The sequence below is a fragment of the Manihot esculenta genome, chromosome 8 (genome assembly GCF_001659605.2).
Source record: "Manihot esculenta cultivar AM560-2 chromosome 8, M.esculenta_v8, whole genome shotgun sequence".
NCBI lineage: Eukaryota > Viridiplantae > Streptophyta > Magnoliopsida > Malpighiales > Euphorbiaceae > Manihot > Manihot esculenta.
This window is the reverse complement of record NC_035168.2, coordinates 10,736,221-10,761,520: the sequence shown is the minus strand read 5'-3', so window position 1 is coordinate 10,761,520 and position 25,300 is coordinate 10,736,221. Positions and strand designations below refer to the sequence as shown.

The 25,300-nt window shown below is 33.5% G+C and overlaps 2 protein-coding genes across 12 annotated transcripts; both read left to right on the top strand.

Moving 5' to 3' along the window:
• The first annotated feature begins 5,297 nt into the window (after positions 1-5,297).
• On the top strand, positions 5,298-11,043 carry LOC110620820 (protein FAR-RED IMPAIRED RESPONSE 1). Of its 2 annotated transcripts, XM_021764709.2 has the most exons (8): positions 5,299-5,668; positions 6,204-8,411; positions 8,536-8,592; positions 9,659-9,721; positions 9,869-9,937; positions 10,018-10,086; positions 10,171-10,218; positions 10,308-11,043. In XM_021764709.2, the coding sequence occupies exons 2-8, from the start codon at positions 6,255-6,257 to the stop codon at positions 10,368-10,370; spliced, it is 2,526 nt and encodes an 841-aa protein (XP_021620401.1). In that variant the 5' UTR covers positions 5,299-5,668; positions 6,204-6,254; the 3' UTR covers positions 10,371-11,043. The 2 variants fall into 2 exon arrangements, with proteins under 2 accessions (XP_021620402.1, XP_021620401.1); XM_021764710.2 differs by lacking the exon at positions 9,659-9,721 and having other exon boundaries at positions 5,298-5,668.
• Positions 11,044-13,151: 2,108 nt separating this feature from the next.
• Positions 13,152-19,643, top strand: LOC110621066 (protein FAR1-RELATED SEQUENCE 2). 10 transcript variants are annotated; one of them, XM_021765110.2, is made up of 10 exons: positions 13,153-13,720; positions 14,231-14,320; positions 15,261-17,418; positions 17,516-17,572; positions 17,924-17,992; positions 18,129-18,191; positions 18,808-18,876; positions 18,965-19,030; positions 19,135-19,203; positions 19,291-19,643. In XM_021765110.2, the coding sequence occupies exons 3-10, from the start codon at positions 15,316-15,318 to the stop codon at positions 19,372-19,374; spliced, it is 2,580 nt and encodes an 859-aa protein (XP_021620802.1). In that variant the 5' UTR covers positions 13,153-13,720; positions 14,231-14,320; positions 15,261-15,315; the 3' UTR covers positions 19,375-19,643. The 10 variants fall into 10 exon arrangements, 9 of the variants coding, with proteins under 9 accessions (XP_021620806.1, XP_021620802.1, XP_021620803.1 ...); XM_021765114.2 differs by lacking the exon at positions 14,231-14,320 and having other exon boundaries at positions 13,152-13,720; positions 18,129-18,188; positions 18,971-19,030; XM_021765111.2 differs by lacking the exon at positions 14,231-14,320 and having other exon boundaries at positions 18,129-18,188.
• The last annotated feature ends 5,657 nt before the right edge of the window (positions 19,644-25,300 follow it).

Genomic DNA, 25,300 nt, shown 5'->3' with positions numbered 1-25,300 from the left:
AAACGTTTTTATGTATTTTATGGTTTTAAATAAGAAAGAAATTGAGTTTTGAATGAAAAAGACCATAGAGGGAAAATCCAGGTTCGGCCGCCGAACCTCATGTTCGGCCGCCAAACATGCATGAGTTTTGGAATCACCTTCGGCTTCCGAAGGTGGCCTAGCCAGCCACCTATAAGAGGCTCCATGGCCGAAAATAGGCGAGTTTCTCCCCTATTTTCGGCCAACGGTGAGTCCATGCCCTCCCATGGTTGGTTTTGATGATTTTCCTCAAATTTTTCAAGTTTTAACGAGTTCTAGCTTGGTTTTGAAGATTTTTGGAGCTAAGATCAATATTTGAAGCTTGGAGACCCAGGAGCTCTCTTCCTCCATTTCTCCAAGTTTAGGTCATCTCCCCTCTCGATTTTTAAGAGGTAAAAGTAGATCTTTAGCTTATTCCATGTTTTAAACAAGTTTTATGAGATTTTTTAGGTAGAAATGCATGTTTAGGTTAATGTTAAGTTTATGGTTGATGAATGTTGTATGAGTTGTTATATGTGTTTGTGTTGGGGTTTAGGTTAGTTTGAGACCCCTATATGCTTATTTGCTTGTGTATACATGTTGTAGAATAGCTAAATGCATGATTGAATGGTTTGTGAGGCAAAGTGTGCATGAGGAGGCTGAGTTCTACCCTTTGGAAGAACTCAGGTTTGGCAGCCGAAGGACTTTCGGCTGCCGAACCTGCCTGTGAAGGCAAGCTTTCGGCTGCCGAACCCTGCCCTCGAAAGTTGGACTTTCGGCTCTGGAAGGGAATTTTGGCCGCCGAAGGTGCCGCCGAACATGCACGAGTTTCGGCTCTGGAGGGACTTTCGGCCGCCGAACCTGCCACTGAAAGTGCCCTATTCAGCCTTCCTTTGCATGATTTATACGATTGTTTTAAGGTGTTTTAGGGGGTTTTTGGGGAGTATTTTAGAGTCATGTTCATGTATGTTTGGTCCCTCATTTGAGTCCACTTGTGTAGGTTCGGACCCGAGGAACCGAGGACCCCAGCTGTGAGATAGCTGCTTCAGTGTCTTGTCAGAACTAGCTTGAGGTGAGTAGAACTAAAATATATCTTAAATAATGAAAGATTTTAGCATGTTTCATGCATCATGAATGCCATGTTTATATTAGGTTGTATTGCATTAGAATTCACGAAGATGATGCATTGTATCCTTTGTTGTTGATGTAGATGGATGTTGGATGACCCATTAGCCCTCAATATGTATGATGATTAATGAAAGTCCAAGGCTGCCCATGTCCACGCGTCCTGGCATTTATTTATGTATGATGATTAATGAAAGTCTAGGGCTACCCATGTCCACGCGTCTTGGCATTGTGTGATGATTAAGAGGAAGTCCTGCGGAGCCCCGTCGAGGGCCGGGCACATTGGAATTAGAGGGCTATTGGTGACAAGTCCATCCGTGATGTGAATTGTATGTGTTGTGATGCATTACATGAAAGCATGACTTATGATAATGTTTTATGGTTCTGCTCACTGGGCTTTTTAGCTCACCCCATTCCCTTAACCCCCCAGGTGTGCAGGTACGGGATAGACCAGGATGTCAGCAAGAGTAAAGTCATGTCATGTTTTATGTAATAGCTAGATGTGGACATGAAAAAGACATTGTAATGTAAAGTGTTGAACAGTCATGTAATGTAATGATGATATTGAGGTTTAGAGTTGTGTTTGACCTTAGTATGTAAAGTTAATCCCTTTTTCGCATGATCTATGAAATGTTTTAATGATATTTTATGTAAACCAAGCTTAATGTATGATATATTACCCCATTGGAGCATTTGATGAGGGCTCCAGTGTGAGGTTTTATGATTATGAGTTTGTGCATGCACAGATTAAGCTTGGTAAATGAAAGAAAAAGTTTAAAGTTTTATGTATATGATTGATCATGTATGGGATTTAACAGGTATACAGGATGTATGTTAGGCTTGCTACGGGTCCCGACGGCCTTATGCCGATCTGGATCCTAGCGCCAATAGCGGTCCGGTTTCCGGGTCATTACATTTTCATTCTAAAAGAACTTAAATTTTGCATAATTTTATAAGAATTCATTTGAATAATTTTTTTATAAAATGAATCATGTTAAACAAAGCATTAATAATTTAAATTAAATCACAAAATAATAAAAATTTTGGATATTAATTTTAGAAACTTTTATCTAGATGAGATTGTAACAGCCCGGCCCCGTACGACCGGCCCTGTTACCGCTCACCTCCTGGGGGCGGCCACTGTGAGCAGCTCTTAACATCCCTTCACCCTCACGGGTTCCGGGCAGGATTTGTCCCTCGGGGGAGCCAGTACGGCCCGCCCTAGCCCGAGTGGATTTGGCCCAATTCCTTCCTCTGGGAATTAGGTCGCCTCCCCCACTGCTCGAACCCTTGACCTCCCACTTTAAGGGAATAGTCTGGTGAGAGTGAGTACCAATTCTTCTAAGGAATTGGGCCAAATCCACTCGGGCTAGGGCGGGCCGTACTGGCTCCCCCGAGGGACAAATCCTGCCCGGAACCCGTGAGGGTGAAGGGATGTTAAGAGCTGCTCACAGTGGCCGCCGCGCCCAGGAGGTGTAACGGGCTGTGAGCGGTAACAGGGCCGGTCGTACGGGGCCGGGCTGTTACATAAAAAGGAGTAGAAGAATTGGTACTCACTCTCACCAGACTATTCCCTTAAAGTGGGAGGTCAAGGGTTCGAGCAGTGGGGGAGGCGACCTAATTCCCAGAGGAAGGAATTGGGCCAAATCCACTTGGGAAGAACGGGTTAGAGTCCCGCGAACCAAGGGGACAAATCCTGCTTGGAACCCGTGAGGGTGAAGGGATGTTAAGAGCTGCTCACAGTGGCTGGGCCCAGAGGAAGGTCACGGGCTGTGAGCGGTAACAGTGCCGGGGATCACGTCCGGGCTGTTACAGAGATATGAATATATTAAAATAAGTCAAAACATATGGATAAATAATTAAAAATTTTAGATTTTATTTTTTGTGAAAACATGTATATTATGAAAAAGTCAATTAAAATAAAAAAAATTTAATATTAGCTATTTTGTGATTTAATTTAAAACTTTAAAAATTGATAAAATTATCTACCTACTTCATTGTAATTATTATTATTTTTTTTGAAATAGGGGTTGGGGGAGTCGAACCTTAGACCTTTCAAGGCTACAGGATGCACTTTCCACCAGACTAAACCTTGGAGTGCTTCATTGTAATTATTTTTAAATTTAAAATTTGAATTAAGAAAAATACGTTTTATTAATATATGGCAATATCACATAATTTATTTTATTATATTTATATGTCGCGTAAATATTTATTTTATTATATTTATATGTAGATAACGACTATTGATACAAATAACTCAAAAATTTTTATTATTTTATAATTTTCATTTAAATCTTTAAAATTTGATATAATTTATTTTAAAATCTCTAAAGATATTTTCTGGTGCGAATAAATAAAATTACAGTTTTTTTTATTTGCTATAGTTTCAATAAATTTTGTAAGAAGCCGGAGGGGCAGCAATGAAAGCGATAATAAATATAGAAGTTGCGGTCAATAAAGTAGGGATCATCAAAACACCAAACCATCCAATGTAAAGACGGTTTTTAGTGCTGGTTATCCAGTTACAGAAACGACCCCATAGACTTTCGCTTTCGCGTCTCTCTAAAATTGCAGTCATGTTAAAATCTTGGTTTATTTAATCATCAGGGACTCCCAAACACACGAATTCTCTATAAATCGAAATAGATAATTGAGGACTTGCTATTCAACAGTATAACATGACTTATATACCCGTGTCAACCAACACCAACATTCATAGAGATATATTTATAATCTTATCTATCTAGATTCGTCAGAATTTTTTTTAATATAGGATTTCGTTTGATTTCAATATAATAATTATAATGGGTTGCCCGGGACTAGTCGGATAGAATAGAAATTTTCCTTAAATAGGTAAAAAAATCAATAGGTAAAAAAATCCCTCTCCAAGCCGTGCTTGCATTTTTCATTGCACATGACTTTCCCTATGTATACATCTAAAACTCAGTTCTCTTTCTAGACGAAATCTCTAAAGAAGTTGAATACTCAATTGCTCGATCCCTATCGTATTTATTGATTTCTTTCTTTACAAATATTTTATGAAATATTTGTCGTATAAATTTTATTATATTTATTATAAAAAATTATTTCAAAATTATAAAATAAATTATAATTTCACCGTATATTATTATGCTTTTATTTATTTTTAATATTTTTATCCTATTAATTTTATAAATTTCAACCCACCTGATACTATTGAATAGTATAAATCCAGAATGAAAACACAAACACAAACATTATAATGAGAGTAGATAAGAACAAAAAATATGGGAAGAAATTCTGTTGTTGTTATTTATATTAGACCAAATAGAAATGAAGAATAATAATCATATTTTAAGGATTTAGTGATGAAAAATGGTAAATTTAGGTATTTAAATTAAATTGTATTAATTTTTGAAGTTTCTTATTAAATTATAAAATAATAAAAAATTTTAAATTTTTTATATCAATAATATATCTATATGTTATAGAGTATAATAAAATAAGTAAGGTGAGATTATCTACAAACTTCCTTTCATCTAAGTTTTAAAATTGATTATAATTATAATCAAATTTGTAATTGTAGATAATTTTATTAATTTTTAAATATTTAAATCAAATGAAAAATACCTATGGAAAATAAGTTAAACCACAATTAATATTAGAGTTGAGCATTCGGTCGGTTTGATTTAAAATCGAACCGAATTAAATAAATTGAAAATTGAAATTGTAGTGTTTGTGAAAACTGAATCGAACCGATTTTGATAAGAAACTGAATTGAATCGAATCGATCTGATTCGATTTGATTCGGTTTGATCAATTTCGATTTTTAATAATTTTTTTATTTTTTATATTTTTTTAATATTTTAAAATTTAATTAAAATATTTTAATTTTAATATGATTTAATTTCTCTATATTATTAAAAAAATATATTATTATCACTAATCGGTTCGATTTAATTTTTTCGATTTTTTTCTAATTAAAACCGAACTGAACTGAAATAACTGAAATTTCTGAAATTATAAACCAAATCGAACTAAAATATATAAAAAATCGAATTAAATTTTTAAATCAATTCGATTCGATCGATTTTTTCGATTTGAACCGAATCATGATCGCTCTTACTTAACTATTCCAAAAAAAATTTTGAAAAATAAAGAAAATATTTTATGCATCAGCAGCAAAGCGCGAGTGAGATCGCTTGGTGGAACTAAATTGTATATTTTTCTCCATACCTTTTCTCATCTAAATGCCCAAACAAAGAAATCATTCCTTACAGTTGATTTGCAGTCACTCCCCTCGCAACAAAACAAAGCGTTTATTTTATTATCCAAACAAATTTCTTCTTCTCTCTAACTGACAGGTATTCTCACTATCTCTTTCTCGCTCTAGGGTTTCAAAAAGGAAAGGTCAAGTGATCACAATTGAAGCTTGCACAGCCCAATAGAAGAAGTATTTTGTTGCTTCTTTGATCGCTTCAATCTCTACTACTCTGCTTCGGAAAGAATCGACTACAGAGTGTCTGTCTCCTCCCTTCGGCAAAAAATTTTCTTAGATTGCAAGGTAAATGCGAGCTTTGAACTCTTCTCTATTGCTTGCTTTCTACGATTTCTTTTTTTTTGTTTGGTTGTGGTGATCCACAAGAGCATTTCATTGTTGTGCCATTTTAGAATTTAGGTTCGAGTTTATGATTTCCTCAGGCTATATTTTCCGGGAAAAACAAACGAGGAAGATTACCGGAGTATTAATTAATGATTCTATCTGGATAAAGAATGAACGGAAGTTATTGTTTGGAAATGGAAATTTGAGTAGCTCTTAACAGTGATGAGAAGGTTTGTCATTTTCAGTAGGGAGGAGAGAGGGAACTGTTTTTTCTTTTTTATTTTTTTTTTCTTAAAATTTGAGAAAGCAAGAAAGCATGATGAAGATGGAAGTATGAATTTGCCAGTAATTTTGAGTATTTGCTTCTTTCTCTCCTTTTTTATTTTGGGTTAATTCCTCAGGTGATTGCAATTAGATATGGTATAGTAATTAATCTTCAAATTGTGCTCTATCTTAAGTTTTACCCTTTATTCATTTTTTTTTTTTTGCGTTTCAGGAATCATTATAAAATATTTGTCTGAAGAATGGATTTTATCTATGGAAGTAGATGATAATAATGACTGGCAGGAATCAGCATGCAGTTCATGATATGGTCAGTCTTCAAGAAAATGTGCTTGTTGGTGATGCACGGGGAGAAAATATGGTTGACATTGTGGATGAGGCACAAAATGGTGATTCTGGGGTTGTTGACTTCCCTAAGAGGGCTGTCACATTGTTTGAAGAGGACACAGACTTTGAGCCATGCAATGGCATTGAATTTGAATCACATGAGGCAGCATACTCATTTTATCAAGAATATGCCAAATCAATGGGGTTCACCACTTCAATAAAAAACAGTAGACGTTCAAAGAAATCAAAAGAATTTATAGATGCCAAATTTGCATGTTCCAGGTATGGAATTACACCAGAATCTGATGGTAGCAATAGTCGACGATCAAGTGTGAAAAAGACAGATTGCAAAGCAAGTATGCATGTGAAGAGAAGACCAGATGGTAAGTGGATAATTCATGAGTTTATTAAGGAGCATAACCATGAGCTTTTACCAGCCCTTGCATATCATTTTCGAATCCATCGGAATGTAAAATTAGCTGAAAAGAATAATATTGACATCTTGCATGCTGTCAGTGAACGAACAAGAAAAGTGTATGTTGAGATGTTGAGACAGTCTGGTGGGTTTAAAAATGTTTCACTTGTTCAAAATGACAATGGTACTCAATTTGAGAAAGGTCGCCCTTTGGCTCTTGAGGAGGGAGATGCCCAAGCATTACTTGAATATTTCAAGCATATCAAGAAGGAGAATCCAAACTTCTTCTATGCTATAGATTTGAACGAAGAGCAGCGTCTGAGAAATTTGTTTTGGGTTGATGCAAAAAGTAGGAATGATTATATCAGCTTTAATGATGCTGTTTCTTTTGATACCTTCTACGCAAAATACCATGAGAAATTGCCATTTGCTCCTTTTGTTGGGGTAAATCATCACTGTCAGCTGATTTTGCTTGGATGTGCATTAGTTGCAGATGATTCTATGTCGACTTTTGTTTGGTTATTGAGAACATGGCTTAGAGCAATGGGTGGGAAAGCCCCTAAAGTTATAATCACAGATCTAGACAACACCTTGAAGGCAGCAATTGAGGAAGTCTTCCCAAATACCCGTCATTGTTTTTCTCTGTGGCATATTTTCGAAAAGATGCCTGAAACTCTTTCTCATGTAATCAAACGGCATGGAGATTTTATGCCAGAATTCCACAAGTGTGTTTTTAAATCCTGGACAGATGAAGAGTTTGATATGAGGTGGTGGACGATGGTTACTCAATTTGAACTCCAAGATAATGAATGGATTCAGTCATTATATGATGATAGGAAAAAGTGGGTGCCCACATATATGGAGGATACTTTTCTAGCCGGAATTGCTGCAAGTCAGCGGTCTGAAAGTGTGAACTCTTTCTTTGATAAATATATTCATAGGAAAATCACACTTAAAGAATTTATGAAACAATATGGATTAATTTTACAAAATAGATATGAGGAGGAAGCAATAGCAGATTTTGATACTTCTCACAAACAGCCTGCCCTGAAATCTCCTTCTCCTTGGGAAAAACAAATGTCAATGGTTTACACGCATGCAATATTCAAGAAATTTCAAGTTGAGGTGTTAGGTGTAGTTGGTTGCCATCCCAAAAAGGAAAGGGAAGATGGAACAAATGTAACGTTTCGAGTTCAAGACTGTGAAAAGAATGAGTATTTCCTGGTGTCATGGAACCAAAGTAAGTCAGCAGTGTCTTGTTTATGCCGATTGTTTGAATACAAAGGATTTCTTTGTAGGCATGCATTGATCGTCCTCCAAATCTGTGGTCTTTCAAGCATCCCAACACATTATATTTTGAAGAGGTGGACAAAAGACGCAAAGAGCGGGCAGCAGCTGGCAGAAGGAAAAGCAAGAATAGAAACAAGGGTGCAACGCTATAATGCTTTATGCAAACTAGCAATTGAAATGAGTGAAGAAGGATCGTTATGTGAACAGAGCTACAATATTGCTTTCCGCACACTTGTAGAAACACTGAAGAATTGTGTGAATGTGAATAACAGAAACAACAGTGCTTTGGAACCTGGTAGTCAATCTTTTGCCCCTTGTGAAGCAGAAGATGAAAACCAAGGAAATTTTTCCAAGTCTAGTAAGAAGAAGAATCCAATCAGGAAAAGGAAGGTCAGATTTGAAATCATAATAGATGGTTCTACTTCTTTTTTTATAAATGTATACGTACAGTTACTACAATGTGTCCAGAAAATAATTTAGAGCATATATAATTGAAGAGTGCTTTCAATTTCAGGTACAAGCAGATCCAGATATTATGCTTGTGGAAGCGCAGGAGAGCTTGCAGCAGATGGTTTGTCCTAGTTAATTCTAGCTCTCATTTAATCTCATTATTTTTGGTGTTTGTGTCTATTGGATTGCATCAAGAAGGTTATTTGTGATATTTCATTATATATAGCCTACTTTACGGAGACAGAAGAGAGTACCCATGATTTTCTGTTTTATAAAAAGGAATTGGCCTAATGAACAAAGAATTTCTAACCTTTATACTATTTCAATTTTAGCCAATTCTTTTAATTTAGCAAACTTACACTTTGCAATTTTGAATTTTGTTTCAGTTTTAGTTGTTGAAACAGTTGTGATCCCTTGTTGAAATCCAATTCTTTGCGCACATTATCACCTTAACCAATTCTGTGAATTTTATCAATTTGGTCCTCAATTTTTCATTCTTGTATCGATTTAGCGATCAGTCTTAAATTGTAAATTAATATTGTTATTGTTGTTGTCGTTCTTATTATTTATTTATTTTTCTTTTTTAATTCTTTCTCACAATTGGAAAATCCTATCTCTTCCCTCTCCATTTCTACTATCAAATTTTATGTCTAGTAAATGGAATAGTTCATATGAACGAATAGTCAAGAATAAGATGACCAAAAGCAAAGCATGGTAGGAAGGAGAAAGAAAGAAATTTTATTTATTATCTTTTTGGGGGGAGGGAGGTACAAAAGAGATAAGAATGTAAACCAATTTAAATAATAATGTTCTATTGATTCCATTTTAAAATATTGTAGTTATAGAGTATGATTGCTAAAATCGATATAAAGAGACTTTGTATTAACATATAAAAGTATTGAATAAAATCAGTTTGGATTGTTTTGGTCAATTGGCTAGCAATTATGTTTATTGCTAAAGATACTAATAAGAGATGTTGAAGTACAAATTGATAAAATTAAAGAATTGGCTAAATTTGGAAAAAAAAAAAAAAGCAAATTTTTGGATTTTTGTTTTTTGATAATTTGGCTAGAAAGGGATTTATGTCAGCTGCTCGGCTTTGACAACGAATTTTGAAATGGATTGTGCATCTACCTGCAGTTAATTTGGAAACTGGTACCATTTAATTTTTGTTATAATGCTTGCAGGAAAATCTAGGATCAGATACTCTTAATGGTTATTATGGTGCACAGCAGAATGCACAAGGACTGGTAAAAACATCAGATAATTTTAGACTAAATTTATATAAGTTTCACCTTATAAGATTGTTTTGATAAGCTGTGGATTACAGTTCCTTCACTCCTTGAAAAGTAATGTGATTTCAGTTTTTGCAAGTTTTAATTTGGTGATAATTGCAGGTACAACTGAATTTAATGGAGCCTCCCCATGATGGTTACTATGTCAGTCAACCAAGCATACAAGGGCTGGTAGGTTATGTGGGATTATGATCATATAGAAAGCAGTTTTCTGAATGATTTACAATATGCAAATTGGGTGTTACCTGTAGGGCCAATTGAATTCAATAGCACCAGGCCATGATGGGTTTTTTGGGACACAGCAAAGCATAAATGGGATGGTATGGTATTTTTAATATGAAAATGAGTTTGTGTATGAATTTGGATACAGATAATGTATCTTGATTTTTTACTAATTTATGTAGGGTCAATTTGATTATCGACCTCCAACTAGTTTCAATTATAGTTTGCAGGTGAGCTTGGAGAGACATTACAATTATTGTTTTAAACACCTATTCCTAATTTTTGTTGTTCACGATTTTATCTTTCTTTTTGATTGTAGGAAGACTCTCATTTGAGATCTTCACAATTGCATGGAAGTGCTCCAAGACACACACAAGGATGAAACATTGTTCATAGTAATAATTTTGCCTTCTTTAGGTACCCACAAATCACAATCTTACCCGGAGTAACGTGTTTTACGTAGAAAACTAACTCCAGCAAATGGTTAGCAACTATTCCCTTTATGAGCAGAACATGATTGATACTTCTGCAAAGCCCAAAATTACTCCCCCTTCACTAGAATTCATCCAGTAATTCCTTTTTTGGGAATTCAGGATTGGTCTTTTAACCAACCTCTCACCCAATTCAGCAATCTATAATATTAGATACACACTACGAGGTGGCTAATGCAGCATCATTGTATGGGCAGCAGTCGCATTTGTGGATCTTCAACATCACCGAAGCTGCCTAAACCATTTGAATTGTAGAGTGACATCTTTGATGAATAGTTTTGAGGTGAGATGTGACGCCTCGTCAAACTAGTGAAAGAATGAGGTTTTTGGTTGTTTATAACACAATGATCTGCATGCTGTAGGAATCCTTGTATTGATTGTTTTAATGCTGATCTTGGTCATCTGTTGTAAGCATACGCGCAGTGAACTCTTGATTCTTGTGAACAGTGTCTACTCTATTCTTTAATTTCCACCACGGTGGTTTGCTGTACTGTTATATTGATGACACTGCTAAAGCTTGCGTTCTGGGTTAATTAAGCTCTCGTGGATTTTGTATTAGCTAGCTACCAATTGAGCTTTTGGTTTAACCGTTTGCAGAAGAGTGGGATGGGGATAAATTTTTTTCTGAACTGAAACGTTGACTTTGATTTAACCATTTGCTAGTGAATCACTTTCAGTAGCCTATTGATTTAATTGATAAATTGTTTCTTTCATAACTTTTAATGAGCTAAAACTTAATATATTAACTTATCTAAATGTTTTATCATTATTCCAAAAGAGAATTGTTGGGGGTAATTGTTATTAGGGTGAACATTTGATTTGTTTGGTTTAGATTTAAATTGAAATTTTAGTATTTATAAAAATTAAATTAAATTAATTTTAATAAGAAATTAAATTGAATTAAATTAATTTGATTTGATTTAATAGATTTAAATTTTTAATAAATTTTATATTTTTTATACTTTATTTTTAAAACTTTAATTAAAATATTTTAACCTTAATATCTAATTTCTTTATATTATTAAAAATTATATGTTATTCAATAATATATTATTATCACTAATTATTTAATTTTTTTTTATAAATTAAAATAATTAAAATTTTTAAAATTAAAAGTCGAGTTGAAATAAATAAAAAATTTAACTAAATTTCTAAATTAATTTAATTTAATTAATTTTTTAAATTTAAATCGAATATTACTCACCCAAAATTATTATGATTATGGTTTATTTGCTGCACTTAATTTTAATTTATTTTAATAAAATTATTCAATTTTAATTTTATTTTTTAAAAAAAAACCCCTTTAACAGCAGGTTTTTAGGTTGCCAATCTCATTAATCATTCTCTCTTCTTATTTTGCATTTTTTATATTTAATTAATTGATAATTATATATTAATACAATTATTTACTTTTAATAAATTTTTATTATTATATATTCTACGATCAAATTATATAATATATTTACTAATTTAAATTTATTATTAAAAGAAAAAAAATTATCGTTATATAATTTATTTTTAGCTACAATTAAGAGTTAACTATTAATCTACTTATTAAGATTTTTTTACTATATTATTAATATATGAAAGATAATTAACTTAGATAATTATAAAATATATAAATATAAAACTTAATTAATTTTAAAAATAATGATAATTCTCATTGAAGAAAATTAAATTTCATAAATAATGCTAGATCTTTTGAAACAGTTATTTAGTTGTATGAGTAATTTGATGTAAATAAAAAAACTTTTATTTCAATATTAATTAAACATTATTTGTTTAAAATTCTACCACTGATTAAAATAATAAAGTAATTACATTTTTATATTAATTATTAAGCATTTTAAATATAAGTATTATTTAACTACTTTTATTACATGTTATGAAAAGTATTTTTATATTTTTTATGTTTGGGATATTTAATTTTTTTTATATTTATAATAAATCTTTATTAATTAGAGAAAAATAAATTAAAATCTTAAAGTTATTTTTTATTTAAATTCAAGTTGAATTAATTAATTTAATAAAATTTAAAATAATAACAATAAAATAAATAAAAAGAAATATAAAATATTAATAAATTTATTCAATTAAGATTTTCATTTAAGATAAAATACTTAATTTTATAAATAATTAAATTTTTATTATAAAAATAAGAATAATGTAAAAAAATATAAAAATTAAAAAAAAAATCTAAGTGATTATTTTTTATTTTGGAAACTTATAAATACAAGTTAAAGTTACTTCATCTAAAATTAATTAAAATTGAATTATTTTATTAAAAAAATAGTATATTTTGTAATTATGTAATTTTTGGACTTTTTAAAAAGGATTGAAAATTTGTGTAATATTAATTCACAGGATAATATTTGTAAAATTTTATTAAAAACTAAATGCCAATTTAATTATGCATTTCTTAATAATTTTTTAAAAAATTATTATTTAAGCTCTAAGAGAAAAAGTCATTAAATTTACTATTTTTAAAAAAAAAACTCATTAATTAATATTAGCTTTAAAAGAATTTTTAAAACGTTTATAGTATTTTTTATAATATAAAAAAATAATTAATAAATTTTTTAAAATATTATAAATATTTTAATATATTTCTTAGAAATTCACTAATAAATTTTTTAAATACATTTTCCAATTTGTATGATCTGATGTCGTGAGAGAGAGAGAGAGAGAGAGAGAGAGAGAGAGAGAGAGAGCGAGAGGGAAAGCGCTTCCTTTTAATCAGCAGCAGAGACGTTGAGCCCCAGAGTGCTCTTGCTGTGGCTTGCAGAAGTGAGAAAAAAAAAAAAGAAGACAAGTTTTGCGTTTAGCTGCTTCCTCTTCATGAGTTCGATCGCCGAAAACAAGGATTAGCAAGCTTGGGTTTTCGGGAGGATAAGATCAAAGTAGTAAAAATGAGAGGCTCCTAGGTGATGAAGAGAGAGCCCAACTCCGGCCAAATCATTTTCCCCGATCACAACTCCGCTGACGCCAGTGACATCGACATTCTCCTCGCCGACGTGAGAACGAACTTCGCCAAGTACCAAACTTGTCAGAAAATTTCAGCAATTAAGAGAGAGGACGGAAAGATCGGAGATATTGAAACACGCAACAAAGAATTACCTTCAGTTATTCTCCATAAACCTTCCGCGTAGCCTCCACGGACGACGGTAACAGAAGACAGAAATTTCAGTCCATTTTTTCCCGCTTCCTTCTAGCGTGTTTTTAAGAATTCCATCCTCACTTGGTGAATTCCCTAACCATTTCAGTTGAATTTTTGTTTTTTGCTTTCTTTGTTGCTGCAATTATGCATTCGGGAAGACGGGTGAGAGACAGCTAGAGATTGCATACAAATGCTATTAAATAAGTTCTTAATTTGGAATATTTGCTTTCTTGGCATGCTTAATCATTGATTGCCTATCCGAGTTCATGCTATTCAGTTGATAGATCACGTGTTACGCATTGTTCTACTTATAAGGTTCAAAAGGGGGGGGGGGGGGGTGCTCCTGAGAATAGATGCTTGCATAACTTAAATTGATGCTTTTACAAATCTCACACATCTGCACATAAGTTATTCATAAGTTAAGAAATATTCTTTTTACCATGTTACATTTCCATGAGTTTTGATCCAAATAATTTGGGGCTTAGTTGTATGCGAGGTTGTGAAGTGAGCTTGAACCAGCAATTTTGTTGTAAACACCAGACACTCACTGATTTCAGCTTCAGTTTCAGTCTCTTTTCATTTTTGCATCTTCAGGTGCATCTCAGTTTTACAAAAAGGAAGAAGAACAAAGATTTTGCATCTTCAAGAGAATCCCAGTATTATGTTTCATCTCATTTTAGTCAGGTCTCTTTCACCATCTCTTTCCTTTTCGCTTTAGTTTCTAGGTTAATTTGAGATTACTCTCATTTTCTAGGTTAACTTCAATTTAATTCTTGTGTTTGGAGTCAATATTTCGAAAATTGACTGAAATTTTAGTCTGCTGAATATACACTTACACCCCTAAACTAATTGAGATTAACTTATTGGACACATGAACTAAAATTGTAAGCTATTCAACATTCTAAACTTATAAAAATCACAACAATTAAATACAAATTAGTCATATTACTGATTATTTATGGGAAAAAATAAAAATTCATACATGTTGATGTTGTACTCTAAATTTTGCTATCTTTGTTATGAATTTTTATAAATTGACGAAAAGTGTAATTTTATATTTTGTGAAAATTTAGAGTTTAATCAGCAAAGTTCAAGTGTAGTTAGTAATAAGTCGAATTATTTTTGGCTTCTCTTTATAAATCTATGATATGGTTAATTTGTGTTTAATTATTAAAGTTTTTGTGAGTTTAGGTATTCAATAGGTTATAATTTTAGTTGAAGTGTTTAATGGGCTAATATGAAATAGTAGAGGGTATAAGTATATATTTGGCCAATTTTTGTCCCTCTAATCCATTCAAGCAACTTTTCCCCGCATGGCTAGCAAAGAAAATTGCATCTGAAGTGGATTCTTGACTGTCAGATACATAATGTTAGATATTGCATTGGCAAATAACTACCAGTACGCAATCAATGATGGCTGCTACCATTAATCTTATGTCATCTTGTTCATAGAAATAAAATTTCAAACTAATTTGAGTGTGCAATATATGGATAATATTTTGTTATGATGCATGGTTACAGTAATTATCTTAATTCTTTGATTCATAGTAATGCATTTTGCATCATCTAAATTTTTTGCTTTTTGATTGTACTGCATTCTTAAATTTCTACTTACAATTTCCAGGTGTCTGGTAATATGATCTTCTCCTTCCAGTAGATCTTTTTTTCCCCCCCTTTTCATGGAGATAAATCTTGAGATGCCTTCACACGAGCAGAAGAAACAAAATACTGGTTCAAATAAAAATATTGATGTCATGGATAACGCATATGGGTTGCATGTTACTGAAGAGGAGATGTATTCTCCTACATGTGAATATGTCGAAGAAGCCTGTGGGCCAAATGAAAATGACGGTTGTACTGGTGGTGGAGATCATGTAGAAGGGAATACTCTCAAAGCTGATGCAGTTAGTAAAGGTGTAACTATTGAGCCCCAAAATGGTTTAGAATTTGAAACAAAGGAGGCAGCATATTCTTTCTACAGAGAATATGCTCGATCTATAGGATTTGGCATCACAATAAAAGCCAGTCGGCGTTCTAAAAAATCTGGAAAATTTATTGATGTAAAAATTGCATGTTCTAGATTTGGAAGCAAGCGCGAGTCAAGTGCAACTGTTAATCCACGATCATGCATAAAGACAGATTGCAAAGCAGGCATGCATATGAAGAGGACACAGGATGAGAAATGGATTATATATAGTTTCATAAAGGAGCATAACCATGAGATTTGTCCGGATGATTTTTATAATTCCATCCAGGGACGAAATAAGCAATCTGGAGTAGTTGCATGCCAAAAGAAAGGGCTGCAGTTGGCTTTAGATGAGGATGATATACAAGTCATGCTGGAGCATTTTATGTGCATGCAGACTGAAAATCCTAATTTCTTTTATTCATTAGATCTTGATCTTGACAAGCGTTTGAGAAATGTGTTCTGGATTGATGCGAAAGGCCGGCATGATTACAATTTTTTCTGTGATGTTGTTTTCCTCGATACCTTTTATGTAAGAAACAACTATAAGGTTCCTTATGCTCCCATTATTGGAGTCAACCATCACTTCCAATACATGTTGCTTGGATGTGCATTGATTGGAGAGCAGACTACTTCGACTTTCATTTGGTTAATGCAGACATGGCGTAAGGCAGTGGGTGGCCAAGCTCCTAAAGTAATTATTACTGAGCAAGATAAATGCTTAAATGAAGCTGTTTCAGATGTGTTCCCTGACACACGCCACTGTTTCTGTTTATGGCACATATTGAGTAAGATGCCTGAAAATTTGCCTTGTGTTGCAAATGAAGGTGAAATTTTTATGGCCAAATTCAATAAATGCATTTATAGGTCTTGGACAGATGAGCAATTTGAAAAGAGATGGTGGAAAATGGTTGATAAGTTTGAACTAAAGGATGACGAATGGGTTAACTCATTGTTTGAAGACCGTAAACGATGGGTTCCAACATATATGCAAGATACATTTTTAGCTGGAATGTCTACAACTGAGCGATATGGAAGTATAGCCTCTTTATTTGACAAGTATATTCACAAGGAAGGTACATTCAAGGAGTTTATGGAGCAGTATAAAATATTTTTGCAAGATTTGAGTGAAATGGAAGTCACAGCTGGTTTTGAAACACAAAACAAGCAAACTGCCTTAAGATCTCAGTCATCATTTGAGAAACAAGTGTTGGGAGTCTATACAGATGCAGTATTTGAGAAATTTCAGGTTGAGGTCTTGGGGGCAGTTTCATGTCAGCTTCAGAAGGAAAGTGAAGATGGGCCAACTTGTAACTTCCGAGTTGACGATTTTGAAGAACGACAGAATTTTCTTATAGCATGGAATGAAGCAGCATTGGATATTCATTGTTTATGCCGTTCATTTGAATATAGAGGTTTTCTTTGTAAACATGCAATCCTTGTTCTTCAAATGTCTGGTCTTTCCAACATACCATCCCACTATATATTAAAGAGGTGGACAAAAGATGCAAAGATCGCTCAAAGTGCTAGTGTAATATCTAAAAATCTTCCTTATAGGGTACAGCGTTTCAACGATTTATGTAAGCAAGCCATCAAACTGTGTGAAGCGGGGTCATTATGTGAAGAAGCTTATCATATTGCATTTCAGGCCTTAGAAGAAGTCTTGAAAAGTTGTGTAGGTGTCAATAATTCTGTTAGAAGCGCTTCAGCACCCAACACACTGGCTGTTCATGGTTTTCTTGACATTGAAGAAGAGAACCGTAGCAACAATATGGCCAAATCATCTAAGAAAAAGAAAATATATAAGAAGAGAAAGGTAAGTAAAGGGCTTGTTGATCAAAACAAAAATGGTACAACTGTGTTATGCTGTTGGATTTTATGGCCTTTGAAGTAGATTTCATTTCTTATTTTAGGTACTTTCTGAACCAGAAGGGCCAGCAGTTGGTTTACAAGACTGCTACCAGCAATTGGTTTGTCATATTTGAAACTTGATACTCTCAAATGTTTGCTTGGAATTGCAACAAGTTTATATATGTGGAATTATGGGATTTTTCCTTAATTTATTGGATATGTTTCACTAAGAATTTTATATCATGAGATCAATTAGCAAAATCTTAGAAGTGGTTTATGATTTATTGATAGCATTCCATATATATCATGTACTTCTGTTATAGTTATGGAGTTTTATGTAATATGAAAATAACACAAGTTAATATAAATGTAGTCCTTTGTGTTTCATCTCTCCCTCTCTCCTCTCTTCCTTCTTTTTGTCCTCCTTATGTGCAGGATAACTCACTTACTTATGGACTTGAAATATGCAGGAAAATATCAACTCCCGAGCACACACTACTGAAAATTGCTATGTTCCACAACAGGACATACACGATGTGGTACAGAAATCCACAAGATTTATGCATTTGATTCTGATATTTTTTTACCATAGTATTCTTTTCATTTCACTGTTGCTAAGTTTGTTGTCTTTTTTTTTTTCTTTTTTTTCTTTTTTTTTTTCTTTTTTCTGGGTAGGAATTGGGCTCCAGGGCACAAGCCCTTGATGGTTTCTATGGTCCTCAACATGGCATGCAGGTGGTATGGAACTTATAATACTAATTACATAGATGTTTTATACAGTAAAATTTAGTAGTATAGTAGGAACTGTATTGTAAGTTACATTGTAAAAATACAAGTAGCAAACTAGCAATTGTAATTTTTTATTGCTAAACTTATTAATCCTCATTTATACCTTGTGGTTTTTCAAGAACCATGACCATAAATTTCTATTTATGTGCATATTCTTCCAGGGGAAGAGATCTGCTTGTAGATGTGCAAGTTACATGGGTTTTCTTACATTCTTATGGTTTTCTCTTATATTATAGTCAGACGTATGCCTATTGAATTTATTGCTTTGCTTGTGTAGATATGCATACCAAATTTCAAGTAAGTTGGATATAGATAAATATTTGATTTGCTCCTAATGATATTTAGTAAAATCTTTAGTTTTAAAGAGTCATTTAAATGACAAACCCTTGGTTATTTAATTGACTTGAAGTTTAGCATGCTACCAAAGTGGTAAATCCAACAGTTGGTTTATGAGAATGTGAATTGTATAGGATAATAAAATGTGTAATTTATTGTGACTTGTATGTATATTTCCATCTTTCTTCATAATGTTGAATAATTGTGTGTTATTGTAAACTAATTACAGGGACAATTGAACTCAATTTCTCCAATTCGTGATGGTTACTATAGCCACCATCAAGGCTTGCCAGGCATGGTATGGTGTTTGTTTATATTCTGACTTGGCAGCTATCTAGCAATATAATGTGTGGTTATTTTGACATTTTGTTTTCCTCGTTGTTAAGGGGCAGTTACATTCAATACTGACATGTGTTAGTTCTTACGGGTCCCAACAAAGCATGCAGGCGCTGGTATTAGATTTCTTAATTATTACTGTTCTACAGAACCATTTGATTTTATTTTGCAGCATAAGCGGCATACACTAAGTCTGCGGTTTTTTTTGGTGATTTTGCAGGGCCAGATAGGCTTTAGGACACCAACTGTGCAGGGTTGTTTTCACATACACAGTAATTTGCAAGATACGGTATGCAATTGAAAAATGATTACACAAACCATATTTATTGTTCTGTTTGTGTTTCTCATTTTAGTGTGTCGCATAATGCAAGTATAGGCATTGCAGGAACAGCCTGTTGGGTCCACACAGTATCAGAGTACGGCAACAAAGCAATTACATGATAAGCGTCATTCCCATTAACCCAAATACTGATATGTCTCTAATCTCTGTATAGATAATTTAATCTTCCTCTAGTGCTTTTTTTTTAATAATCCAGTATGACAGATGCTCTACCAAGTTCCATGTCTATACTTAAGATTTATTAGGAAAAAGAAAGAGGGAGGACTCTTGTATAAAACAAGCCAATCAATAGGAGCATTAGCTTTTTTTTGTTCAGGATAGATGCACATTATCCTTTGGTTCAGTTGGGTTCATTTTGTGATGAGCATTTCCACATTTATTTTGGCTTCCATGTAACCTTTCAGCTTGTTTGATTTCTGATTATGAAGCTTGGATTTAGACGAGGAAACGTAGAAATGGTTACTTTTGTAGGGGCTGGGGTTGAGTGGTGTAGAAGTGGTTTTATTTCATGAAATTATCTTTTTCTTGTTTTTTTTTTTAAAAAATTTATTATTATTATTATTATTATTATTATTATTATTATTATTATTATTATTATTATTATCATACAGTGAACAAGCCAGGGTTTTAGCATATTTTCTCATATTCAATCATTGTAATCAGAATTTTTTAAATAATAATAAATAATTTATATAAATTTTCTATAATTTCTTAATTCTTTTCTAACATCAAAATTGAGGCAATTGAAAAAAAAATTAATAGTTATAATTTTGAGCTCATAAAAAATTTATTCATATCAAAAATAAAAATTCTATAAATTTTTTAAAAAAAGCTATAATCTTAAAATGTGAATGTATATGTATATATAATTTTTAAAGGCATTAAACGAGAAAATTCTATATGCTTGGATTGACTTACATTTCTCGACAATTTAAATCTTGATAATTAAGTCATATCTTTTTAATTATTCATAAATTTAGCTAGGAAGGGAGATTGAATTTGAAAAAAAAAAATATTAAGATGTAGTTTTTATTTAATTAATAAAATGGTATATTAATTTAAACTTTTTTCATCCATAAGCTTTTTCAAAATGAACTTATTTAAACAAAATTTATCTCTTCATCCATCAATATATCAATATTTACAAAATTACACCATTTGACTTGGTAAAAATGTTTAAAAATTTGCAAAGTGGCATTATCAATATAAGTGTATTAAAAGATAAATGTGTTCTACTAAATTGTTGACACTTAGCCTTTTTAATTCTTTTTTAATATATTTATCTTACATATCTCCTTTATTTATCTTATGTATCAACTATTAATATTTTAAATAACTCTTTAATAAAATTTAAAATTAGTTTACTTTTAAAAATTATCAAAATATGCACTCATAGTTTTAGTCCAATAGTTTTAGTCTGATAGTAAGTGCATCTAAGTAAATCTAAGAGATCTCAAGTTATATTCTTTCAATTCTTAATTTCCATTTAAAAAAAAAACTATCAAAATATGATTAAATTAAATTTTTATTATTAGTATGAAAATTTTAACCTCAATTTCACGTGAAATAATTAAAAAAGTACTTATTTATATTTATGTCAAAATTAAGTCACTTCACAATAGTGTCTAGGCATGTTAATAAAACTATATAAATATTAACCTCACTAAAATGTTAGCATATTTTTATATGTATATTTTATTTATCTTATTTATAATCTAACACTGTTATTTAAATTTAAATTTTATATATGTAAAATATAAATTTATTTAGTTTTAATAACAGTCATAATGCATTTTTTAAAGGAAATATCAAAAGGATATAATTAAAAAAAATTAAATTATCAATTTCTATTAATTAATTAATACTCAATAATATTTTTTAGAAGTAATATGACATAACTTCACAAAATAATAAAAATAAAAATAATTAATTTATTAAATAATTAACAATTTTTTTAAAACTACCATAATTAAGATAATAATTTTTACTAATTTTTTTAAAATTTAAAAATTTCAACTATTTAATTTTTTTATAAATAGTACATGATGTTGCTGAAATCAAAATGAGGATATAACTAAAACGAAGTTGTATTGTGATTGGTTAATCCTACAAGATAGAGAAAGTGAGGTGGTGGGTGTCCACAGCTGAGGTGGTGGGTGTCCACGGCTACCACTCTGATGTTCAAGTCAGTAAATTGTAGAAAATAGTGAGTGAATGACTTGAGAGCATTTGTGAAAGAGAATTGCATATATTTGCCTCTGTGATCGTTCCCCATTTATACAGTAAGAAAGTGAGGATAAATATAGTATTTCTTGATAATTCGACAATGATATGCCCAGCTCGTGGGTAAGGGATTTTCATCGACTAATTGGTTGGGAATCTTGTGATCAAAGGCATAAAGGGGATCTGCTGGATTGTAGTTGTTAACGGTAACTTTCTTATGGAGTCTCGCCTTGAAGTTGAAAGGGTGAGTCTGTCTAATTTGAGGCCGACCTGTCCTAAGACCGAATCTTCTTTTCTCTCAGTTTCGGGATACCATGATCGTTCGGGTCTTCCTTTCTACAGGTCAGACCGCGTATTAGCTTATCGGATCCTTTCCATGTGGCTCTATCTTGTGGTGACAGCTCACTGCCTACTTTGGGCGATTATTGTGTAACATCAGAGATCCCCCACTGGTCTTTGATTCTTTAAATTCGAAAATGACAGTTGTCTTCATGATCTGGGGCATGTGGCTTGTTTGTCCGGACTGAGCACATAATGTCCTTGCTTTCTTTTTACTTGCCCTGTTGACTAGTCAGGTCCAAGATCTTGTCTGGTAAAAATCGGTTCGAGTGATATAGTAATGTCTTGATGAGTTTTCGGGCTCTCTCTAGCACCAACCAGTCTTGAGAATCATTTGGACATCTTCTAGCCCTTATGAGCTTCCTAGTCTTTTCCAGTCTTATCGAGTTTCTAGGCATTTTTTAGCCCTACCCATACTTTCGAGCATTTTCTTGCCCCGACCAGTTCTGATGAGTTTTCAAACTTTCTCTAACCTTGACCATGCTTCTGGGCATTCTCTAGCCCTGATGAGCTCACGGGCATTTTTCTAGTCTTGACATGCTTCCGGACTTTCTCTAGACTTGATAAGTTTACAGGCATTTTCTAACCCTGACGTGCTTCTGGGCATTCTCTAGCCCTGATAAGCTTACGAGTATTTCCAAACCTTGACGTGCTTCCGGGCTTTCTCTAGCCCTGAAGAGCTTATGACATTTCCTATCCTAACGTGCTTACGGGCTTTCAAATTTCCTTACAATCTTTTTGTGAAATGAGTCTAACACCTGGCTAGTCGGTCTGGCGTATACCCACCTTGCAGCCTCGCATGAAATGCCTTTGAATCTTCTTGTGAAGTGGGACTAACACTGACTGGTTGGCTTGGTGTATACTCGCCTTGCGGCCTTACATGAAATGCTTTGAGATCTTCTTGTAAAGCAAAACTAACACTCAGCTGGTTAGCCTGGCGTACACCTGTCTTGCGACCTGGCATTAAAAATGTCCTTTTAAATGGGACTAACACCCGGTCTTCTGGCCTAGTGATTTCGCCTTGTGGCTTGGCATGCGAGTTGCCTTGATTATGTGGGACCTATGTCCGGATGGCCTTGTGACCTTGTTATGTGGGACCGATGCCCAGATGGCATTGTGGCCTTATTATGCGGGATCCATGTCCAGATGGCCTTGTGGCCTTGTTATGCAGGGTCGATGCCCGGATGGTCTTGTGGTCTTGTTATGCGGGACCCATGTTTGGATGGCCTGGCGATTACCTTATAACCTTTCTTTGTTTGTGTTTCTGCAGTCAATGCCCGAATTATGACTTGGCTGAAGTTGCCTTGTGGTCTGACATGAGATGTCTTGCTATGTGGGACCGATACCCAGATGGCTTTGTGGCCCTTTATTGGGGCTAACACCCTAATGGCCTGATGGATTTCCGCCTTGTGATCTAATATGAGATGCCTTGCTATGCGGAACCGACGCCTAGATGGCCTTGTGGCCCTTTATTGGAGCTAAAGTTTGGATGGCTTAGCAGATTTCTACCTTGTGACTTTTGTTCTTATCTCCAGGTTTTCATCCATCCATCCATCGTTTTTGATTTTTCTATTAAAAAAAAAAACTTGAAGCATGCATCCTAATTTTATAACATTTTTATAAATCACAAATTTTTTTTAAGGATAAAATAAAAGTATCAATCGTCTAACTTGACCAATTTCAAAACTCGGAGTTCAACCCAAGAGCTGACCATATGTGACATTCTCTTTATTGCTACCCCAATCAACACTCAGTCCTCCTACAATTGTATGAATAACCCCCACAGATTTACTGTCAGAGGTGGTTTCGAAAATTATTGCCTCGAGCTTGAGTCTTGAAAAGATTATAACTAGAAGCAAGACGACAATGCTTTGTTCTTGACAATGAAATGGTATGGAAAGATAGACCTTCGGAGAGGTCGACCTAAGCAGACCTGTGCAGAGAGGCCGACCTCCCTTTTTTCGTTCTTTTTTTTTTCTTGTGTACAACACACCTATTGTATATTATCATTTCTTCTTTTCCTATTAGCTGGCACCGACCATCGACCTTTTCTACTCTTTCTGATGAACTTTCAAAGTGTGCCTTTTCTTATTAGCCTCTCGATCTTGTCTTTCAGCTGCCGGAACTCCTCCATTGTGTATCCGTGGTCTTTATGAAACGATAGTATTTTAGTCCCACTAAATAAGATATCTTATTCTAGGTCACAAGGTGGAAATCCATCAAGCCATAATCCGGGTGTTAGTCCCGCTAAACAAGGCATTCGATGCCAAAGCAATAAGGTGGAAATCCATCAGGTCACAATCCGAGTGTTAGTCCAGCTAAACAAGACATTCGATACCAGGCCACAAGATGAGAATCTATTAGGCCATGATTCGGGTGTTAGTCCCACTAAACAAGATATCCTATGCCAGGCCATAAGACAAGTGATAGCTAGGTCACACGACTGAGTATTAGTCATGCTTCACAAAAAGTTTAAAAGCCAGTACATACTCGAGCCACAAGGCGGGAATCTGTCAGGATACATGACCAGGTGTTATCCCCATTGATCAAGCCAAATTTAGACCCATTTTTCATGTTAATTTACACATTTTCTACCTAATTTTGTGGTTTTGATATTATTTTACAGAAAATGGTGTAAAAGGGTAATTTGGTAAAAATAGCCTTAAAACTGTCCAAAAGAGAGTAAAAGAGAACAAGCCTGGTTTGCCCAAAACAAGTTGCAGCTGAAATGGGAGAGGGATGAGGAAAGTATAGACTTGCTATTTGACCAGATTGTTTGCCCAAACAAACTGGGCAAACAAACCCGCGGGACAGAGGCAGTATGCAGACAGTACCTAAAACAGACTGTTTGACTGAGTTGTTTGTCCAAACAACCCGGACAAACAAGGCTTGCGACAGCAAACAGCAGAGAAGCGGGAAATTCAAATTTCAAAACTTCAAGAAGTCTTTCCCTCCCCAAACACGTGAGGACAGCTCAGCAAACCTTCAAGACACCTCAGCACTCAATTCCTCATATCTAGGAAGCCAAATCTCAAGAAGACATACTTGCCTTCCAAGAATTTAAATCCAAATAGGAAGAGAACTCCATTCAAATAAAAAAACCAAGGGCAGCCTATTCATCTATAAATAGAGGATAACAAACCAGCAGCTTAACTCTCCATCTTCGGAAAGATCACCAGCAGCCGCGCGCTACATCAGCCGCCGGTCGGCCCTCCTTCTTCCTCTTTCTTGTTTTCTTTCTTTATTTTTATGTTAGTTTCAGCCATTAGTGGCTAAAACCCTTTTTCTAGTTGAAGATTAGGTGAAACTTCAAGTTGTTTATAGATTATGAAATCTGAACCTATAATGTTCTTTTATTTATCAATATTTATGCAATTTCATGCTTAATTCTATTGTTGCTTTGTTATTTAGATCAATGGGCCCATTGATTCTTGATTGCAAAGTAATAATTTGTTAGTTTGGATAGTTTTAAGTCCGTAATTGC

Coding starts and splice junctions, on each gene's coding strand:
- LOC110620820 (XM_021764709.2), top strand. CDS start 6,255: ATGATAATAATGACTGGCAGGAATCAGCATGCAGTTCATGATATGGTC. Junction 8,412..8,535: donor ATCCAATCAGGAAAAGGAAG/GTCAGATTTGAA, acceptor TTTCAATTTCAG/GTACAAGCAGATCCAGATAT. Junction 8,593..9,658: donor AGGAGAGCTTGCAGCAGATG/GTTTGTCCTAGT, acceptor TAATGCTTGCAG/GAAAATCTAGGATCAGATAC.
- LOC110621066 (XM_021765109.2), top strand. CDS start 15,316: ATGGAGATAAATCTTGAGATGCCTTCACACGAGCAGAAGAAACAAAAT. Junction 17,993..18,128: donor AACAGGACATACACGATGTG/GTACAGAAATCC, acceptor TTTTCTGGGTAG/GAATTGGGCTCCAGGGCACA. Junction 19,204..19,290: donor ACAGTAATTTGCAAGATACG/GTATGCAATTGA, acceptor ATGCAAGTATAG/GCATTGCAGGAACAGCCTGT.